The sequence below is a fragment of the Brachycentrus maculatus genome, unplaced genomic scaffold, assembly GCF_059751285.1.
Source record: "Brachycentrus maculatus isolate JH-2025_06_01 unplaced genomic scaffold, ASM5975128v1 h1tg000114l, whole genome shotgun sequence".
Lineage (NCBI taxonomy): Eukaryota > Metazoa > Arthropoda > Insecta > Trichoptera > Brachycentridae > Brachycentrus > Brachycentrus maculatus.
The window spans coordinates 379,656-403,877 of record NW_028280867.1 but is presented as its reverse complement, the minus strand read 5'-3'; the positions used below and the strand labels follow the sequence as shown (position 1 = coordinate 403,877).

Genomic DNA, 24,222 nt, shown 5'->3' with positions numbered 1-24,222 from the left:
TGAGATCCGAATCCTGGATTATAATCACACACATGAGACACACTCAAAATGTTGTATATATATTTTTTTTTAAATCCTTACCGCACCCCAAAGGTGCATAGGGCACTGCTTCATACAAACGCAGTGTTATCTCGATCGTTTACACATGAAGGAAAGGTGATCAGCCCTCCGCATCAGATACCAGTCCAGTGTAACATTGAATAAATATTAGAGTGAAAAAATCACTTATATTTATTAAACCCCCCTGGGAATCGAACCCGGGACCTCCGGAACGGTGGCCGAGCATGCCGACCATTACACTACGGAGGCGGACGACTACAAATAATAGTGCTCATTTATTTAATTTTATTTTTAGTTCGTAGTAAATATTATTTTTAAATGAAAATGTTCAAATTTGAAATAGATATAGTGGTTTGTGTAATTGGGTGAATTGTTCCCAGTACGTAGAAAAACCGACCTATCGGTGTTCGGTCGTTTACGGTAGCCAGCGAAAAGCCAACTAGTCGGCTTTCGGTAGTTAATGCGTTAAGTGATCACTCAAACCAATGATGGGTCTTTAGCCCTGTAAATACCCAGACAATCATATTCTTCTTCATCTACGTTGAGATGTCAAAATTATAGCAGATTTTCGTCAATTTGGCCTTTACGAATAAATGCATATCGCTCACTCCTTTCAAGAACGTCATTAATCAAAAAACGTGATTTTTCAGGAGAAGTTTTTTAAAGTTTAAAAATATAATGCAATTTATAAAAAAGAAATATCAAGCCACTATTGAACTTTTTACTGTGCAACAGATATTTTTAGGTAAAACCTGAAGGTTTTTTGTCCATTTGAAAAATATTTATTATATTTAAAAAAAAAATTAAACAAAACCTTTTCTTCAAAATGCAAAAACAACACTTTCTGCCCTGTAGCGGGTAAATATTAAGTTAAAAATATGCCTCTTTTGCTGGGATATAGTATCTTTTCTGGGCATTTCGAAAACATGCACAACTGAAAATTGACGATTTTTGATTTATGACGTTCTTGAAAGGAGTGAGCGATATGTTAGAAATTAATTTAACCAACAATGTTGCCATAATTTTGTATTACTAATCACTAAAATTACTAAAAGATGTAACTAAATTTGGTTTAAAATTAACACTATTAGTATCAGGAAAGCAGAAACCAATAGTGTTAAAAAATTATTTCATAAATCATAAGTTTTAAATTAATATCGAGAAAATATAAAAAATTATAACAGCGTACTTCGTGCAAAAATATTTCACATACAAGATACAACAAATATAAAATATGTATGTATAAAAAGAAAACTAAATATACGGTGTTTTTTTTTAGAGGTATACAAATTCAAATTTCTCGCAGTGAATTGATGATGGCACCCGCCGTGTGGCATGTTGCGCTGTGGCAACCCACAACAATCGAACGAACGAGCATAATCGAACACGCAAACCGAGCTCGGGCCGAACAAAAACCAGAACGTCACATTCCGTCGTCCAGTGATCGACACGTCCCCCTCCAACTACGTTTACATTAGAATCACGCGATTATTCTTAAATATTTCTTGACTGTCATTTTCTAGAACTGAATAAATTTGTGTTAAAAGTAATCCGCTTTCATCTTGCTTCCCTTCTGTTAATTTAAGTTGGTGTTCAACTAGAACCCATAATTGGTGACCCCGCCATCTTGTTGAGACCACATCTCTGTCATAACAATGCCATTCAACTGAGGTACGAAGAAGTCAGTAATCATGGTTCTGTAGCGCTCTCTATTGACCGTAACATTCCGGCCGACATTGTCTTTAAAAAAATATGGGCCAATGATTCCACCTGCCCATAAAGCACACCAAACAGTGACTTTTAACGGATGTAAGGGCGTCTCGACAAGGCTTCCGGGTTTTCTCCACTTCGAATTTGGCAATTCTGCTTGTTGACAGCCATTTAACCAAAAATGTGCCTCATCGGTGAACACAACTTCGCATTGAAAATGATAAATCAAGCTGAATATTGTTTTCAGCCCATCCAACGAACCTACGACGGTCATATAATGGACGGTCATATAATGGACTATAATGGTCATTCAGTCAATTCACTGTGAAATGGCAAAACGTACTAACTACATATCAACTGTCAATCGTCAAGTGACAAGTCTGTAGAAACAATATTGCCAATTTAAAAAAGAAACCTCAAAAAAAAACACCCTATACTATTTTTAAAAAATCTATTGAAAATATGTACTATAAGATAAAAATATGGTCAAATCTATTTACTGACCAAACGAATATCCAAAATAATTGTCAAAAAATTCTACAAATCAAAATGGTGACTAAAAACTGTTCAACTCCATTTTTACGGATGAAATCTCAGTGTAAATAAGAAAATCTATTAATGAAAAACAAAACACAATGTCATATGATGCAATATCGCTCACTCCTTTCAAGAACGTCATAAATCAAAATACTCGATTTTTCAGGAGAACGTTTTTAAAGTTTAAAAATAGAATACAATGTATTAAAAATAAATATCAAGCCACTTACTGAACTTTTTACTGTGCAACAGATCTTTTTAGGTAAAACCTGAAGGTTTTTTCTCCATTTGAAAAATATTTAGAATATTTAAAAGAATAATTAAACAATACCTTTTATTCAAAATGCAAAAACAACACTTTCTGCCCTGTAGCGGGTAAATATTATGTTAAAAATATGCCTCTTTTGCTGGGATATAGTATATTTTCTGGGCATTCCGAAAATATGCACAACTGAAAATTGTCGATTTTTGATTTATGACGTTCTTGAAAGGAGTGAGCGATATATGTAAATGTATGCAAAACAAGCGTGAATCAAAATTCCTTGTCTTATTTCCAGTCATAACATATTCAAACTGTGTGATTCAATAAAAAAACAAAGTGTAAAATTGGCAATATTGACTAGATATATGTATATGTATCTTCTTCAGGTCACAATAGACCTAATATGGTCGCAGTGGCAAAAGGGATGCAAGATCCCTTGACCTCTTTATCACCCCCAATGGTGCATAGGGCACTGCATCATATAAATGCTGTGTTATCTCGATAAGACAGCGTCGGCATAGATTGTTTCACATTCCTATACACAGGACCAACCTGCCGATGGTTATGCCTGTAGGAAGAGCTACCGCTATGTTGAACAATATCACATTGGATATTGATCTGTTCCATGTGTCCGAAGGAGTTTTCCGAAGCGAGATTCTTCTACACATTTAACAAGAGTCTTCTTGCGTAATTTTTAATTTGTTTTTTTAATGTATACGCCTTAAATGTTTGTTTGTAATGTATATATTAATTATTGAATAAATTGAATTGAATTGAAAATTGAATTGAAAACACATGAAGGAAACGTGATCGGCCCTCCGCTTCAGGTACCAGTCCGGGGTAGTATTGAATCAATTTAAAAATTACCTGTAAATATTTTATATTTATTTGACCTCGCCTCCTGGGAATCGTACCCGGGACCTCCAGTACGGTAGCCGAGTGTGTTGACCATTATGAAGGCGGACTTATAAAATAATAATCAATTTGGATAATTTACAAAGCGGCATTTTCGTAAAATACTACCTCAAGGGTGTTGCGATAAGGAGATAGTGGAAATGATTTAGCAAAGAAATGCCTTTTTACTTTTTTTCTTCTTCCAAAGATCATCTCACTCTCAAAAAAATCGCCAATTGACATTATTACGTTACAAAATGACACAGTTTGAATATGTGAGTTGACCGGCCACTATAAACAAGGATGCTTCAACATGATATATTTGTATGTCAGAGGGTCGCACATATACAGTAATTCCTCTACTGGTGGTTGTCAATAATGGGTAGAATCGGTGAATGTTACACATGTGTAAAGTGATCACTACCTATGAAAACCTACCAAACCAGCCTACGATGGTCGTCAGGCCCGTAAAAGCCCAGACTTCCATATTCTTCTACTATCTTTGATAAGATGTCAAAAAATAATTATTATAAATATATTTTTTATGGCTTTCACGAAAACCTTTGGAACGGATTAATCACATAAGTACAGGACTTGCTGTACATGTTTTATTTATATATATATATATATATATATATATATATATATATATATATATATATATATATATATATATATATAGGGTCCGCCATCTAAAGTTTTTTTTTTCAACTAGTGCTTATTTCGTGAATGGTAACACTTAGCTCATGTCTGATTTGACAGATAATTAGTTTTATCCTTCCGCTGAGCGAATATGGTTGTGTATACGCTTGAACAACGCTGGGAAATATTGCGACATTACTTTGAAAATCATGGTAATGTTGCAGAATGTGTGCGAAAATTGCGTACGGTTTTTGGAAGAAGAGAAGCACCGTCAGCTCCGTATGTTCGTTATCTTGTGAAAAAAGTGAAAGAAACTGGCATCCTCATCGATAAACCAAAGCGTGAAAAGCCAAAAACAGTGCGTACACCCGAGAATATCGATGTTGTGGCAGAAAGTGTGCGTGAAGCGCCATCAACATCAATTCACCGTCGTTCTCAACAATTGAACATTTCGGAGACATCATTGAGACGAATTTTGCATAAAGACCTTGGTATGACGCCATACAAAGTCCAATTGGTTCAGGAGTTGAAGCCAACTGACCATCCAATGCGTTTTCGCTTCGCTGAGTGGGCCTGCGATCGACTTACAGAAGATGCCGATTTTGCCAAAAAAATCATCTTTTCGGATGAAGATCATTTTGATCTTGGCGGGTATGTAAACAAGCAAAATTGTCGTATTTGGGGCACAGAAAACCCGCACGCATACATTGAAAAGCCGGTACACCCAAAACGAGTCACTGTTTGGTGCGGATTTTGGTCCAGAGGCATAATTGGGCCATTTTTCTTTGAAAATGAGCAAGGAGTGGCCGTTACAGTCAATGGCGATCGTTATCGGGCCATGTTGAACGGATTTTTGTTCACAAAAATTGAAGAGGAGGATATTGGCAACATTTGGTTTCAACAGGACGGCGCTACGTGCCACACAGCCGAAGCTACACTCGATAGCACTTATAGCATTTTCAAAAAAAAAAAGTTATTTGGCGGACCCTTTATATATATATATATATATATATATATATATATATATATATATATATATATATATATATATATATATATATATATATATATATATATATATATATATATATATATATATATATATATATATATATATATATATATATATATATATATATATATATATATATATATATATATATATATATATATATATATATATATATATATATATATATATATATATATATATATATATATATATATATATATATATATATATATATATATATATATATATATATATATATATATATATATATATATATATATATATATATATATATATATATATATATATATATATATATATATATATATATATATATATATATATATATATATATATATATATATATATATATATATATATATATATATATATATATATATATATATATATATATATATATATATATATATATATATATATATATATATATATATATATATATATATATATATATATATATATATATATATATATATATATATATATATATATATATATATATATATATATATATATATATATATATATATATATATATATATATATATATATATATATATATATATATATATATATATATATATATCATTAAACCCTTATCCGCACCCCAATGGTGCATAGGGCACTGCATTGTAAAAACACAGTGTTAGCATTGTAAAAACACAGTGTTATCTTGATCGTTAACACAAAGGAAAGGTGATCAGCCCTCCGCTTCAGGTACCAGTCCAGGGTAATATTGAATAAATGAATAAAGTGAAAAAATCACTTAAATTTGTTTGACCCCCCCTGGGAATCGAACCCGGGACCTCCAGAACGGTAACCGAGCGTGCTGACCATTACACTACAGAGGCGGGCACAGGACTTACTGTATATGTATATATTTGGAAATTCTAAATAACCCTCCAACGTACAAACATACAAGTAACGGGAGAACATACAATGTGTGCGGTGTAATAAATATACAATACAGTTATATGCAGGACACAAAACACAGAATGGATGGGGATACACATGTCTGTATGCGTTTGGGCCTAACCGTATATTTGCGCTTAGTACCGAGGGACATTTTGCTCAAAGTGTCCGCAACACCCGCCTCTTCCTGCTGCAAAACACATCATTTCAATTTTATTTCTGCTTGAAAAAAAGATTTCTGCTTCCTAAATAAATGCATGTCGGAAAAGTCAATGTAGTAAAGTGAGAACTGAAAAGAAATTGTTACATTTATCACCAAATACTGTACCAAAGATATTCCTTGCGCAAAAGATATCGCTCACTCTTTCCAACAACGTCATAAATCAAAAAACTTGATATTTCAGGAGACCGTTTTTTCAGTTTAAGAATTTTTTCATTTAATTTTTTTCTAACTAACTAACTAACTAACTAACCATCACGCCGCTTCACCGCAGGGGTAGGCAGAGAGAATAGAGCGCCACACCACTCTGTCCTTGCAAACATTCTTCGCCTCTTCCACGTTCATGCATCTCCTCATACATACCCGCCGATTGTTACGACTCCTAACCTGACCATTTTCAAGTATTTGGCATACCTGATCGTGCCATGTTTTTCTCGGTCTTCCACATTACATTACATAGCATAAATTCAAATACAAAAAAAAATAATAAAATATAAAAATTAATACAAAAAGAGATCCCACAAAGGCATGGCCTGTGTGTGGGTATACAAAATAAATAGTCATAGTACAGGGTATAAGGGTATAGGTTTCCAAGTAGAATTAGTTAATACAAAATAACAAAAAACCTATTATTTTTTGATATCTCATCAAAGATGAAAAAGAATATGGAAGTCTGGGCATTTACGGGGCTGACGATCGTCATAGGCTGGTTTAAGTGATCACTTTACACACGTGTAACATTCACCAATTCTACCCATTATTGACAACCACACTACCCAAATTCTTGGAAGTTCCATATATATGAACCAATTTAGAAACCTTGTTCTTGAATCACTAGAGACATCTATTGGTGAGATGTAAAGAGATGTTTCTAAATTGGTTCATATATATGGAACTTCCAAGAATTTGAGTAGTGTGGTTGTCAATAATGGGTAGAATTGGTGAATGTTACACGTGTGTAAAGTGATCACTTAAACCAGCCTATGACGGTCGTCAGCCCCGTAAATGCCCAGACTTCCATATTCTTCTTCATCTTTGATGAGATGTCAAAAAATAATATGAAAATAACTCCTGTAATTGGAGATAATCCAGATTTTGTGAACAAGTATTTGGACACACTCAAAATGTTGTAAACAAAAAACTTAATATAAAATACAAAAAAATACTTAACTCTCAGAAAACAATTTTTTTTTTAAATAAAATTAAAAACTTAAAAACATAGAAAAGATGAAAAAGTAAAAAGCTAGCGTTCATGTGCTAAAAGAAAAAGGAGCTTAAATCTGTCTCTTCTATAAATAATCTAAGCAAATTTTTAAATTTACACAAACTTAGGGAATTAACATCTAACAAATAGTCTTTGTGGAATAAGTTAGAACAATTTTGGAGCTATGAAAATAATACAATGTATTAAAAATAAATATCAAGCCACTTATTGAACTTTTTAATGTGCAACACATCTTTTAAGGTAAAACCTGAAGATTTTTTCTCCATTTGAAAAATATTCAGTTTATTTAATAAAAAATAATTAAACCATACCTTTTCTTCAAAATGCCAAAACAACACTTTCTGCCCTGTAGCGGGTAAATATTAAGTTAAAAATATGCCGCTTTTGCTGGGATATAGTACATTTTATGGGCATTCCAAAAACATGCACAACTGAAAATGATCGATTTTTGATATATGACGTTGTTGAAAGGAGTGAGCGATATTTAATTTGCTGCCCGTAACCATTAAGAATTCCATTAGTGATCATGTCTTTAAGGACAGTGTCCGTCGATGGTTGCTTCTCGTTGGTAGGGACAAGGTAAGTGAATTCATTAAAGTCCAGGTGTAATTATTTTATTGTAAAACCTTTATACTGTGAATTGTTATTGTATGTAGTGTATGCAATGTATATAATCTTACAATAAAAAAATTATATATTTTTTAAAAAATAAAAAATTGTAGTAACATGTAAGTATTTCGGCTCAACACAGGCCATGCCTAAAGAGCCGTAACACATATAGTAAAAAATAATGTATGTATCTATGAAATTAATTAATTAATTAAAAATAAAATAAATAAATATTAATAAAATCAATATTCACAGTTCGGCTGTCCAAACTCAAAACACAGTAAGGGAAATTTTTTGTAGTACTACAAAAAAAAGTCCTTTACTGTGTTTTAAGTTTGGACAGCCGAGTTGGTGTAAGGGAAAAAATATATATATTTATATATATATATATACATAATTGGATAGTACATTATTGTTTAACGCGTCTTCTGAATCACGTAAGGTTATTAGTGACAAGTAGTAGGTATACAGGTATACATATGAGTGGTATGGGACAAACCTGCTGGCCGGTTTTGTTCATCGTAATGAGGTCTTTCCTGGTCTTCTCCACATTGCCCTGGATGATCTTAAGGGTTCTGAGGATCTCCACGCGCTGAGCGGGCGTCGGATTCGCTGGAAAGCAACAAAAAAAGAAATTTTGAGTATCCGAATCCTTGTTCACAGATCAGTGTTTTTCCACTCGGGAGTTATTTTTAAATTTTGACACATCGCTCACTCCTTTCAAGAACGTCATAAATCAAAAATGATCAATTTTCAGTTGCGCATGTTTTCGGAATGCCCAGAAAGTGTACTACATATATCCCAGCAAAAAAGGCATATTTTAAACTTAATATTTACCCGCTACAGGCAAAAAATGTTATTTTTGCATTTTGAAGACAAGGTTTGTTTGAAGGTATTGTTTAATTTTTTTAAAAAAATATACTAAATATTTTTGAAGTGGAGAAAAAACTTTCAGGTTTTACCTAAAAAGATGTGTTGCACAGTAAAAGTTCAATAAGTGGCTTGATATTTATTTTTAATACATTGTAATATAGTTTTAAACATTAAAAACGTTCTCCTGAAAAATCTTTTGATTTATGACGTTCTTGAAAGGAGTGAGTGATGTGTTAGGTTTTGTTCGATGTGTTTCTGTTACTTTCAAATGAGTGGAAAAGTGACTGACCTTCAAGCCTATCCAGCAGTATTTTGGTCTGAGCTATTTGCTTCTCCAGGAGTAGCTGCGTGCGTTTCCTGATCCCTTGGACTATCTTCACGTGACCTTCTCCTCTCTTCTTCACAAGGGCGGCCATTTCCTGGAACAAAGAGACAGCCCATATCACAAATGTAATGTAAATGTAATCACTTCTTCCGTACGTGTCATGTCAGGTCCCCCTGACGTCGTCTATCACTTGAGAGTAATTGTGGAGGTCCTCAACAAAAAGTTAAATTTCCAATATTGTGAGGTAACACCGTTGGGTTGCCGCGCTGACATAAGCTGTACAGAAGCGTTTCGATATGAACTAAACTGAAGATTTTCGAGCGGACCCGACTCTGAAGCGAGAGAGCTAAAAAGCCGCGAGAACTGCTTGGATCGTTGACGCAAACAGACGTTTTATTTAGATCTTCACTTAATTTTCTTTAACTCCATATATTGTAAATTATTTGTCATTATTTGATTCCAATATTTAGTATTTTTTCCGCCTCCGTAGTGTAATGGTCAGCACGCTCGGCTACCGTTCTGGAGGTTCCGGGTTCGATTCCCAAAGGGGGTAAAAAAAAATATTTGTGATTTTTTCACTGTAATATTTATTCAAAATTACCATGGACTGGTACCTGAAGCGGAAGGCTGATCACCTTTCCTTCATGTAACAACGATCAAGGTAACACTGCGTTTAAATGACAGTGCCCTATGCACCATTTGGGTGCGGATAAGGGTTTTATATACATTTAGTATAGAATCGCATTTATTTCAATAAAGGAACCAACTGTAAGTATGTACATCATTTTGTTTTCATTCTGTGCACCACTCCTTTGCATTAACAAACACGATCACCAACTCGTGATCACACAACGCGGCAACACGCCGCCCCCAAAATAGCTGTTCCCGAAACCAATAGCTATAAAAGTTGGCCAAACACAGCCACAGCAAAAAAATCTTTTAAATGCAAATCTGTTCTGTTTACTGTACTCTATCGAAATCTTAATTAAAGTTGCCACAAAAACCAATATAAGATAATTAAATCGCACTAAAATGTAACAATTTTACAATCTAGAATTCCAGATTACTTAAAATCATTTATAATGGAATAACGTTTTGTTGAGGACCTCCACAAATCGCTCACTTCTTTCAAGAACGTCATAAATCAAAAAACTTGATTTTTCAGGAGAACGTTTTAAAAGTTTAAAAATATAATACAATGTATTAAAAATAAATATGAAGCCACTTACTGAACTATTTACTGTGCAACAGATCTTTTTAGGTAAAACCTGAAGGTTTTTTCTCCATTTGAAAAATATTAAGTATATTTTAAAAAAATAATTAAACAATACCATTTCTTCAAAATGCAAAAACAACACTTTCTGCCCTGTAGCGGGTAAATATTAAGTTAAAAATGTCTTTTTTGCTGGGATATAGTACATTTTCTGGGCATTCCGAAAACATGCACAACTGAAAATTGACGATTTTTGATTTATGACGTTCTTGAAAGGAGTGAGCGAAATGTCCTTGTCTTGGGCAGATCTAAACAGTCCTGTTCCCCGTCCAATCTCGTATATTCCGGAGCCAGGAGATCGGACTTCTGCCCGATTTCCCTTCTGTAACACTCTAGCAAAATGAAAATTTATATTTGGTATGTTGAAAGCATTGTTAACTTTGCGGTACGGTAATATAACACTCTCCTTATCAATCATCCTTCACTTTGTGTAATACCACCGTAATTAACACTGATTCGTGACTACCGGTTCCGGAATAATCATTCCATCAACAGGTCATTAAAATAACACTATTACAGTCTGACATTTGTACAAAAATAAAATTTTGAAAGAGAGAAAGAAAACGATTTTTTTTGTTTAGTGTTTATGGTTTTAACATTTTTGTTCGTTTTATTCGATAAGTAGTTACTATTTTTAAAAAAAATGTAAAATGTTTCTTTCAATATCCACAATTTAGTTAGTTTCAACGTTCCTCCATTCAGATTTTTGAAGGCAAAAAATCTCATCTGCACGATTTTCAAGAAAATAAATGAAAAAATTTTAAAAAAATTCCAACACCCCCCGCATTTACATTTCCTCCCCATTCCAGTTTTTTTTAGCCCCTTAAAAAACGAAAAATACAGGTTTCACTGTAATTTGCAGATTTTCAGATACTATATAACATAATAATAATAATAATAATAAAACCCTTATCCGCACCCCAATGGTGCATAGGGCACTGCTTCATATAAACGCAGTGTTATCTTGATCGTTTACACATGAAGGAAAGGTGATCAGCCCTCCGCTTCAGGTACCGGTCCATGGTAATATTGAATAAATATTACAGTGAAAAAATCACTTATATTTGTTTTACCCCCCTTGGGAATCGAACCCGGGACCTCCAGAACGGTAGCCGAGCGAACTGACCATTACACTTCGGAGGCGGACTATATAACATACGTCATTTAATACGCAGTGCACATATTACGCAGCAAAAACACCAAACGCAATTTAATTTTAATAACTCACAAATATCAGTTAGAACCTTAATCAGACAACTTACAATATTTTCATTATGATCCACTTCCATTTTGGTATAAAATTAAAAACAATTTTTCACAATTATTTTTGGTAAAGTGAACACATACACAGGTGACTGCACTCTGCCGTGTACGCCGGTGACAGGTTTCCACAAGAGTGAGGAGACTTGCATTGCCAAACGTGGCTCAAGTGATTCAATACTGCAATGGTGACTTACAATTTTGATTTTCCCAAGGATTGTCAAATAGTTCTCAAAAAAACTCTTAAAATGTAATCAGACAGATACATATTGAATAATTATCGGAGTGAAAAATCACTTATGTTTATTTTGACCCACCCACCCTGGGAATCGAACCTGGAACCTCCAAAAAGGTAGTCAAACTTCTACTCTACGGAGGTGGACTCTTCTTTTACCTTCTTCATGATATTACTAAAAATTACTTTTTTTTTGTTTGTTAAATGTCTTCTTTCATTTCAGATTCTAAGTATAAGCTACTATGATTTTTAATATTTTATATTTGTAAATAAATTTATTAAAAGTATGTGCATGTGGTTTTTTAATATGTTTAAAAACTATGTATATAAAAATTAGATATCGCTCGCTCCTTTCAACAACGTCATATATCAAAAATCTTCAATTTTCAGTTGTGCATGTTTTCCGAATGTCCAGAAAATGTTCTATATCCCAGCAAAAGCGGCATATTTTTAACTTAATATCTACCCGCTACAGGGCAGAATGTATTGTTTTTGCATTTTGAAGAAAAGGTTTAATTATTTTTTCAAATATACTAAATATTTTTCAAATGGAGAAAAACATTCAGGTTTTACGTAACAAGATCTGTTGCACAGCAAAAAGTTCAATAAGTGGTTTTATATTTATTTTTAATACATTGTATTATATTTTTAAACATTAAAAACAATCTCCTAAAAAAATCAAGTCTTTTAATTTATGACATTGTTGAAAGGAGTGAGCGATATGTGTATATCTAATTTCAATGTAATGGTTTTTAAACATATAAAAAATGTGTGTGCATCATCCTAACAGCTGTTAGAGTATTATTAATACTAATAATAAATAATAATTTAATACAGAAGTTTGAGAATCTGTGTGGACAGTGGGAGAAACTGAGGACGGTACATGTCTCTACTTGCAATGGACAGTGAGTCAATGTGCTGATATTGAGGTCAGAGGTTCATAAACTTTGGAGCAAACTCAAGTGGGGCCTCATTATAAAAATATACAGGAGAACCACTGTCACCTTTGGTTAAAATGTTGGATTATCAGAAAATATGGAAAAATACGGTAAAATAGTTACTTTTGGCTTAATTTAATTTTGATAATATTCAAAATACATATTAAAATCTACCAAAATAAATCATTTACTTGTAAAAAAAAAATCACTTTATATCTCTTCTTCTAACCATTATCCGCACCCAATGGTGGATAGTGCACTGCATCATATGTACGCAGTGTTATCTTGATTGTTACTTACATGAAGGCAAGGTGATCACTTCTGCGCTTCAGGGACCAAATAAATAACCAACTAAATTTAACTTCTAGTCCACTTTTGAAAATATTCCCATTGTGATTCATTTGTCGTCTTTCTCTCTTTAAAAAAAAAATATATATTGTCAAATCCTAATAATTTTATTTTAATTTTAATAATTTTATCTGAATTTTAATGACCTGATGATGGAATAATTTTCCAAAACCGGTAGTTACACGGTAACCACAAATAAGTGTTTTTAAAAAAGTGATATTACACAAAGTAAACAATGAATGGTAAGGTGAGTGTTTTATTACCATACCACAAAGTTATCCATGTTTTTAATATACAAAAAAATAAACATATAAAATTTACTACAAATAGTTGATTACACCTGGAGGGATTTAAGAAACAAATTGATGAGTGATTCTACAAATAATTTATTCTATAACAGGTTTTTAAGAACAGTTAGATCACCAGTGTGGTCAAAACTATTTACAGTTTACACATTTTAAAATAGTATCTATCAGCTGCTTATATAGGTGTCTCAGCTCGAGATGAGGCATTTATCGTTTTTATTCCATTCTTTCGTTAGCTATCTGTTCTACCAGACATATCGCTCACTCCTTTCGACAACGTCACATATAAAAAATCGTCAATTTTCAGTTGTGCATGTTTTCGGAATGCCAAGGAAATGTACTATATCCCAGCAAAAGCGGCATATTTTAAACTTAATATTTACCCGCTACAGGGCAGAAAGTGGTATTTTAGAATTTTGAAGAAAAGGTATTGTTCAATTATTTTTTTAAATAAACTATAAATATTTTTCAAATGGAGAAAAAACATTCAGGTTTTAACTAAAAAAATCTGTTGCACAGTAAAAAGTTCAATAAGTGGGTTGATATTAATTTTTAATACATTGTATTATATTTTTAAACTTTAAAGAACGTCATAATCAAAAAATCATAAGTTCAATAAGTGGCTTTATTTTTAATACATTTTATTAGGCATATTTTTAAACTTTAAAAACGAGCTCTTGAAAAATCAAGTTTTTTGATATATGACGTTGAAAGGAGTGAGCGATATGTGAGCTGGCGTGTTTTAGGTCCTTGAAAATATGTTCTAAGATTGCCATTGTCCATAGTATACTGTTGTGGTAGTTTAACAAGCTAAGGAATTCGACCCTTAAGGCCCAGCATTCGTTAAGTCGCAACCAAATTTTATCTAAATCCAGGTAGCATTTTACCCACCCTACCTTTGGGTTATTTTCAGGCATATTTTTCATAAACAAGCGAAAAAATCACAACATTTGCTGTCACAAAATATTGTCAGTGTATCCGGTACGCATTAAATATTTTTGGAACAGATATCTTTTACAATATTTTGAGTGTGTCCAAATAATGTGTGACCTCACATACTAATATAAGAGTTTCTGCTTAGTAAAAAGCTTCTTTACATCTCACCAATAGATGTCTCTAGTGAAGTTCTAGTGTTTCAAGAACAAGGTTTCTAAATTGGTTCATATATATAGAACTTCCAAGAATTTGAGTAGTGTAGTTGTCAATAATGGGTAGAATAGGTGAATGTTACATGTGTGTAAAGTAATCACTTAAACCAGCCTATGACGGTTGTAAGCCCCGTAAATGACCAGACTTCCATATTCTTTATCTTTGATGAGATGTCAAAAAATAATACAGATATCTTTTCTCGTGCCCGTAGGTCATATGGGTAAGCGCGGAATGTGAAGAAAAACCGCGCGTATGACGTACGGTGGTATGTGTAGAGCATTTCAGTAATTGTTTTTTTTTTTTCATAAAACACCGTTTTCAGCTAAAAAAATAAGTTTTTCTTCGAAATAATTCTACAGTTTAGAAAAGAAAAGAGTTATTGAAAGGTAAGGAGTTTATAAGGAGAAATTATAAAAATATTTTTCTATATATTTAAAAAAAAAAATAACAACAAAAAATATCTAGTATACATTCTTAAAAATAAATCGGGCATGAATAGATATCGCTCACTCCTTTCAAGAACGTCATAAATCAAAATACATGATTTTTCAAGAGAACGTTTTTAAAGTTAAAAAATATAATACAATGTATTAAAAATAAATATCAAGCCACTTACTGAACTTTTTACTGTGCATCAGAACTTATTAGGTAAAACCTGAAGGTTTTTTCTCCATTTGAAAAATATTTAGTATATTTAAAAAAATAATTATACAATACCTTTTCTTCAAAATGCAAAAACAACACTTTCTGCCCTGTAGCGGGTAAATATTAAGTTAAAAATATGCCTCTTTAGCTGGAATATAGCACATTTTCTGGGCATTTCGAAAATATGCACACCTAAAAATTGTGGTTTTTTGAATTATGACGTTCTTGAAAGGAGTGAGCGATATGTGACCTCTGGTGGAATAACGAATGCTGGGCCGTAACACCAATTACAGTATTTCTATACATGCAAAAAATTACAGACTTTAGATGCAAATATCCCCTCTGAATCTATTTCAACTTACGGAGCTGTTTTGACAAGTTTTTTTTGATTGTGCTTTTATTATTTATAAAAATACTTCAATTTCATACTATTTCTGTGAGCCTAAGCAGCTCATTATTAGAAATAGGTAAGGAAATTGTGGTAGAGTGGGTTAGAACCGAGAAACTCGGACTCAAGAGGCCGCGACACTAACCACGGGACCACAGCCAGACACCAGAAGTTAGCTAGCTGGCACACTATGGCATTGTCCCGTTAAGTGTGTGTCGCCGCACACTGGTGTACCATGGTAATTAGTTTGTGTGCTGCGGAAAAAAGTCTGGTTCTATGAAAATAAAACAATGCTCCAAATTTTGATTGCCTGTGCTTAATTAAGTAGGCATTTCTCATTAAACATTAAATACAACATTTTGAGTGTGTCCAAATACTTGTTCACAAAATTTGGATTATCTCCAATTACAGGAGTTATTTTCATATTATTTTTTGACATCTTTTCAAAGATGAAGAAGAATATGGAAGTCTGGGCATTTACGGGGCTGACGATCGTCATAGGCTGGTTTAAGTGATCACTTTACACACGTGTAACATTCACCAATTCTACCCATTATTGACAACCACACTACTCAAATTTTCGGAAGTTCTATGTTTATGAACCAATTTAGAAACCTTGTTCTTGAATCACTAGAACTTCACTAGAGACATCTATTGGTGAGATGTAATATACATATTCTTCTTCATCTTTGATGAGATGTCAAAAAATAATATAAACATTATATGTTAAATATGTTATATTGGTATATATTTACCATAATATGGTAAATATGCACCTCTGAAATTTCTTAATTTGGCTGATATGCAAAGGCAAATAGCCGCAAGTTAAAAACAGTAGTTTTGAGATAAACGAGTTTCAAAGAACCTTAAAGTGATGCTTTTTGCCCAAACATGTATCAAATTAATACAATTTTGTAGCTATTTGCATAATAGATATCTGGGTAAAGGAAAGAGATGGAGCAAAATCTGTGATTGTATATGTTAGAGGCCAGTTATAAGAATGCTTTGAGCCGTGTAACGTCAAACTGCCGTAACTTGAGTTACGGCTAGTTGTTTTTACACATTAGTTGGTAGGTACCTTGAATAGAAGTTTGAAAAGTTTGCAGAACACTGCACTATGGTGTGCTAAATAAGAAGGATCAGGGGTGCCAACTCACCACGGACGGATTGCTCTCTGGCTTGGCGAAGACTGGTACGGCGGTTGCTGTGTCGGGCTTGGCGGGGGCCTGCACGCCCTCGGCCGGCACCGGCGCGTCGCCCTCAGGGGCGGGGGGCTCCGCGGGACTGGGGGCCTCGCCGTTGGTCCGCCCCTCCTCGGCCTTCTTCTGTATCCGCTGCTGCTTGGCCTCCGCCAGCGCCGTGTTGGTGATCTTCAGATTGTCCTTGTTGATGAGTACCTGCCAAAATCATATAACATTTCAATACAATCTCTTCATCCACCTATTTACAAACAATAGGTACGAAATACTAATTTTTCGATAGGGATAAAGTCCAAGGTGACAATCCAAGACCACAATAAAAAAAAATCTTTATTCCACAAATCGCTTACTGCTTTCAACAACGTCATATATCAAAAAACTTGATTTTTCAGATTGTTTTTAGAGTTTCAAAATATAATAAAATGTATTCAAAATAAATATCAAACCACTTATTGAACTTTTTACTGTGCAACAGATCTTTTTGGGTAAAACCTGAAGGTTTTTTCTCCATTTGAAAAATATTTAATGTATTAAAAAAATAATCAAACAATACCTTTTCTTTAAAATGCAAAAACAACATTTTCTACCCTGTAGCAAGTGAATATTAAAATATGCCTCTTTTGCTGGGATATAGTATATTTTCTGGGCATTCCAAAAACATGAACAACTGAAAATTGTCGATTTTTTATAATTTGATGTTGTTGAAAGGAGTGAGCGATATATGAAGTTCTGTTAACTTTTATATACAGGTTTTTAAATTTAAATTAGACGTTTTAGGAACCAAGTAGGACGTTTGACAAAATAATTTGGACGTCATATTGTATTTTATAAAATTACAATTTTTATGATTGCGCCTCCAAAAGGAGTGAGCGAAATGGTATCTAAACCGTCAACATTTTCATATTTGAAAAAGACACCCATGATTTTAGCGTTAGAAATGTCCATTTCTAACACTGGAATCATGGGTGTCTTACGAATATGAAAATGTTGACAATTTAGAAACCATTTTTGAAATCAAGAGTAAAATTATTATTTTCCGCATTGTGGCCCTTTGGCATTTAACCTGCGATATGTGGCTCAAAGAATTGCGGAACTAAAGTGGAGCTGGGCAGGTCGTGTGGAATGTATGTCTGAGGATAGATAGACGAAGCTGGTGCTTGACTGACGGCATTCTAGATTAGTGTCTATTGTAACTGCAAACAGTTGGTAGAATTCCATATTGAATTGTTGGGTAATATATCCAAAATAAAACAAGGTTTTTGTTGGATTGAATTCTACATTTATTTATGTATATCTTCCTTATATTGTATATGTATATTTCCTTCTCCTTCCTGCTAAATCTATTATTTTATATAACACCCTTTTTTTATCTCTGAATGTTTTTTAATAGTTTTATGACATAAATGTGGAATTGTTTAATTGGCTTTTTTTTTTAACGTAACCATTTTTTGTTAATGTAATGTAATGTTTATTATTGCTAATGTAACTATTCTTTATTATATAATTTTTTTATATGTAAGCTGTACAATTCCCGAATAAATAAAATAAAATAAATAAATACGTGACGCGTTTTGTCTTCTTAGGACATTATCAAACACTCATATCGCTCACTCCTTTCAAGAACGTCATAAATCAAAATACTTGATTTTTCAGGAGAACGTTTTTAAAGTTTAAAAATATAATACAATGTATTAAAAATATATATCAAGCCACTTACTGAACTTTTTACTGTGCAACAGATCTTTTTAGGTAAAACCTGAAGTTTTTTTCTCCATTTGAAAAATATTTAGTTTATTGAAAAAAATAATTAAACAATACATTTTCTTCAAAATGAAAAAACAACACTTTCTGCCCTGTAGCGGTTAAATATTAAGTTAAAAATATGCTGCTTTTGCTGAGATATAGTAAATTTTCTGGGCATTCCGAAAACGTGCACAGCTGAAAATTGACGATTTTTGATTTATGACGTTCTTGAAAGGAGTGAGCGATATGTGTTTGATAATAGTGTTTAATAATGTCTTAAGAAGACGAAATGCGTCACGTATTAAGATATACATAAATAAATGTAGAATTCAATCCAATAAAACCCTTGTTTTATTTTGGATATATTACCCAACCATGGATTAGTGTCTCCTGGAAAGCAGTCACTCACTCAGGGCTACCTAGTAATACTTGTTTGTAATAAACCAAAGTCAAAATACTAGTAATCTTTTGCCGATAACCTTCCGCCACGTCACCACATTACACTAACCTTGTTGTGAGACACGTGGTTGTTATTGTTGTTGTGATGTTGGTTGGGAACGGCTGGTTTCTCCTTAACGGGAGCTCTCTGTCCGGGAGGCACGTTTTCTTGCTTGCTCTGGAATCAAAATACATCACTTAACCCTTACTGGTCCAATGTCGAATCTCATTCGACATCGATTTTTTCCTCTTAGGTCCCATGTCGGATGTAATTCAAAATTTTTTTCATCATAAGTATTATTTATTTAAATTCCAAGCTTACATTTTTGTTAATTTATTATTAGATTAAAACCAATATTTTTAGCTTTTCCACTTTTTTATTTGACCAGCGACCGGGTTTCGTCGTTACCGACATCACCAGTCTGATGATGTCGGTAACGACGAAACCCGGTCGCTGGTCAAATAAAAAAGTGGAAAAGCTAAAAATATTGGTTTTAATCTAATAATAAATTAAAAATGCAATTCCATCACGAAGTGTCAGTGGATAATATAAATCTATTACATTTTTGTCACTCGTATCTATTACAACAGTACATGGAGCAGAGAACAAAAGTTTATTTTTTCCAATTGGAGTGTAATTGTCTACCTAGATTTTTTTTTTAATTTTGGGGGACCGGAAAGGGTTGAATACAAGCACGGATGGTGGTACAAGTGCCACTTCAGAAATAAATATCACTAGGTTTTGATTAAAAACGCGGGCTTTCATATACGCCCACTCTTTTGAAGAAATTTAAACTGAGCGACAACGATCGGTCACACTCAGACAGGTAAATGCCTTTCAATAATGCGTTATTTCACCATTAAAAATTTAAAGAAAAACAGTCCACTTTTCAATTAAAACCTTTGTCAAAACTCATCGGTCAAGGGGTTACTATCCTGCATTATCTGTAAACCCATCCACGACATTTTTTTTTATTATTTCAGTTTACTTTTTCACACTACATTGTGTGAAATGTATCTGCGCTCTAAATGAGAAATCCAGTTTCCTTGCAGAGTATATTCAATTGAATTCAATTAAATTTATTTATTTATAATTCTTCACTTCAAACCCTCATCTGCAACCAATGGTGCATAGGGCACTGCATCATATAAACACAGTGTTATCTTGATCATGACCATATGAAGGAAAGGTGATCAGCCCTCCGCTTCAGGTACCAGTCCAGGGTAATATTGAATGAATATAAAAGTGAAAAAATCACTTGATATTTATTTAACCCCCCCCCGGTAAAAAAAAAAAAAAAAAATTTAATTGTCCGCCTCTGTAATGTAATATACTGGAGGTCCTGGGTTCGATTTATAATTAACATAAACAAAACAAACTAAAATTTTATGTGTATACATTGACAAATTTTTTAAATAAGCAAGAATACTATTACTAAAGGTGTAGAAGAATCTCACTTCGGAAAACTCCTCCAGACACATGGAACAGATCAATATGATATTGAGATATTGTTCAACGTAGCGGTAGCTCTTCCTACAGGCATAACCATTGGCAGGTTTGTCCCGTGCATAGGAATGTGAAACAATCTATGCCGACGCTGTCTTAGAAATATCGCTCACTCCTTTCAACAACGTCATTCATATATCAAAAAACCCGATTTTTCAGGAGATCATTTTTAAAACTAACTAACTAACTAACCATCCCGCCGCTTCCCGCAGGGGTAGGCAGAGAGAATAGATCGCCACACCACTCTGTCCTTGCAAACATTCTTCGCCTCTTCCACGTTCATGCATCTCCTCATACATACCCGCCGATTGCTACGACTCCTAACCTGACCACTTTCAAGTATTTGGCATACCTGATCGTGCCATGTTTTTCTCGGTCTTCCTCAGCTTCTTTTCCCACTAACATTCGCCTCATAAATTTGTTTTACCGTTCTTTCGTCACTCATTCGTTCCACATGTCCAAACCATCTCAACACACCTTTCTTAATTTTATCGATAATGCTTATCTCAGCTTTGCATTCCTTCCTTATTTCACTATTCGCACATCTATCATACATCGTTTTGTCGCACATTCTTCTGAGAGATCGCATTCGAGATCATTTTTAAAGTTTAAAAATATAATAAAATGTATTAAAAATAAATATCAAGCCACTTATTCAACTTTTTACTGTGCAACAGATCCATTTAGGTAAAACCCAAATGTTTTTTCTCCATTTGAAAAATATTAAAAAAAAATTAATAAAAGCTTTTCTTAAAAATGCAAAAACAACACTTTCTGCCCTGCAGCAGGTAAATATTAATTTAAAAATATGCTGCTTTTGCTGGGATATAGTACATTTTCGGGGCATTCCGAAAACACGCACAACTGAAAATTGTCGATTTTTGATATCTGACGTTGTTGAAAGGAGTGTGCGATATGTATATATGTATATGCCTTACCTCTGCATTATGCCAGAACACCTTGATGAATCGGTTGTTGAGCACAGCTTCCGTACTTTTGTACGCCACGTTGGCCTCCGTGTGGCTCGAGAATGTGATGATGGCCGCCTCTGGGTCGCCTTCGTAGCAGACCTGCCAATAAGAGACAATTTTTTTTTTTTAAAATAATTTAAAGTTAAAACGATTACTTAGTACCTAAAGAACTATTACTTAAGTACCTTAGAATTGTAAAGCTATTGAAGGACCGTCAGTCCATTAAATCTTCACATTTGTATGAAAATGCCATAACTAGGCGAAACAATTGTCACAATATTAATTTGATGTGTTTTTAAACAATAAAATATTACTTTTAAAATATTAATAATATGTAAAATACAACATTTTGAGTGTGTCCAAATGCTTGTTCACAAAATCTGGATTATCTCCAATTACAGGAGTTATTTTCATATTATTTTTTTAAATCTCATCAAAGATGAAGAAGAATATGGAAGTCTGGGCATTTACGAGGCTGACGACCGTCGTAGGCTGGTTTAAGTGATCACTTTACACACATGTAACATTCACCAATTCTACCCATTCTTGATAACCACACCACTCAAATTTTTGGAAGTTCTATATATGTATATGAACCAATTCTGAAACATTGTTCTTGAATCACTAGAGACATCTATTGGTGAGATGAAAAGAAGCCTTTTATTGAGCGGAAACTCCTTTATTAGTATGTGAGGTCCGAATCCTGGATTTTAATCACACACATGAGAAACGCCAGAAAATATCATTTTCACTTTCATCATTTAAGCTTATAATTTGACCAGACAATTTATTCACAACATCTTGAGTGTGTCCAAATACTTGTTCACAAAATTCAGATTTTTTTTGAACAACAATTTGGACACACTCAAGATGTTGTGAATAAAATAAAACTAAGTAGTGATTTGACAATTAATACATATATTTTTTTCTTTACGAGAAGGAGTTGGCATACCTGTATGTTGACAATCTTGCCGAACTTGGTGAAGTGGTTGTTGAGGTGCGAGATGTCATTGAGCCCCCGCGGGACCTTCTTGAGCTCGAGGGAGCAGTTGCCCCCGACGGCCCCCTTGGGCGGCGGGTGGCGGCTCACCTGGTTGCCCCCTGCGAAGAAGGCTACAAAAAATTAGTCAAATCAATTAACAAAAAAAATTTGCCGTACAGAGAAGCCACCAAGTTCAGTCTAAAAACCTGGGCCATGGACAAGAGCCAAGAGATCTGGTCCAACAGCTCAGGGATGAAACACGGAAAGGAACTGATCACAGGCTACTCGGGGAAATTCACCACAGAAGCTTTAAAGCTTAACAGGCAAATAAGGATCCTAACGAGGACCTTGACTGGACACTGCAGACTGAGGAAACACATCGCTCACTCCTTTCAACGTCATATATCAAAAAAACTTGATTTTTCAGGAGATTGTTTTTAAAGTTTAAGAATATAATACAATGTATTACAAATAAATATCAAGCCACTTATAAAACTTTTTACTGTGCAACACATCTTTTTCGGTAAAACTTGAATGTTTTTTCTCCATTTGAATAATATTTAAAAAGAATAATTAAACAATGCCTTTTCTTCAAAATGCAAAAACAACACTTACTGCCCTGTAGCGGGTAAATATTAAGTTAAAAATATGCCGCTTTTGCTGGGATATAGTACATTTTCTAGGCATTCCGAAAACATGCATAAATGAAAATTGACAATTTTAGATATATGACGTTGTTGAAAGGAGTGAGCGACATGTTAAAAATTAGACAACATGGCTCCACAGTCTGCAGGTTTTGTATGGAGAATAACAAAACACCCATCCACATTCTCTATAACTGTGACGCACTCGGTCGCAATTTAAGTCACATCCTCGGAGGACCACTACTGGACTCCGAGAAGGTGAAGCTTCTACCACCAAGGCAGGTTGTGAGCTACATGACTCACGTAGGTCTTGAGAGTGAGCTATGACACAGAGGGAGGTGGCAATAGACCTAATATGGTCGCTGTGACATAAGATCCCTAGACCCTAGACCTAAGTAAATAAATAAAAAAAATTAAAAATGTAAGGAGAGAAACAATGTAAGGAGAGAGTCCGCCTCCGTAGTGTAATGGTCAGCATGCTCGCCTACCTTTCTGGAGGTCCCGGGTTCGATTCCCAGGGGGGTTTATTAAATATAAGTGATTTTTTCACTCTAATATTCATTTAATATTACACTGGACTGGTACCTGAAGTGGAGGGCTGATCACCTTTCCTTCATGTGTAATCGATCGAGATAACACTGCGTTTATATGAAGCAGTGCCCTATGCACCATTGGGGTGCGGAAAGGGATTATTATTAAGGAGAGAAAAGTGTGGCATTATGGTGATGATAGTAGTAGTAATAGTAGATGTTTCATCTTAAGTTCATTCATTCAAACCCTCACCCACACCCCAATGGTGCATAGGGCACTGCATCATATAAACGGAGTGTTATCTTGGTCATTTTCACATGAAGGAAAGGTGATCAGCCCTCCGCTTCAGGTACCAGTTCAGGGT

General features: G+C 33.8%; 1 protein-coding gene across 3 annotated transcripts in view; it reads right to left on the bottom strand.

Annotated features, from left to right (window-relative positions):
- The window catches only part of swm (Zinc finger protein swm), a 63,987-nt gene that overhangs the window by 21,445 nt on the left and 18,320 nt on the right, over positions 1-24,222 (bottom strand). For all 3 annotated transcript variants that reach the window (XM_088259207.1, XM_088259208.1, XM_088259210.1), the window contains exons 12-18: positions 22,654-22,814; positions 21,669-21,800; positions 19,294-19,401; positions 17,001-17,240; positions 9,267-9,396; positions 8,604-8,716; positions 6,175-6,240 (exon numbers count right to left, since the gene is read on the bottom strand). In XM_088259207.1, the coding sequence (XP_088115333.1) occupies positions 6,175-6,240; positions 8,604-8,716; positions 9,267-9,396; positions 17,001-17,240; positions 19,294-19,401; positions 21,669-21,800; positions 22,654-22,814 (950 nt within the window). The remainder of the gene's footprint in view (positions 1-6,174; positions 6,241-8,603; positions 8,717-9,266; positions 9,397-17,000; positions 17,241-19,293; positions 19,402-21,668; positions 21,801-22,653; positions 22,815-24,222) is intronic.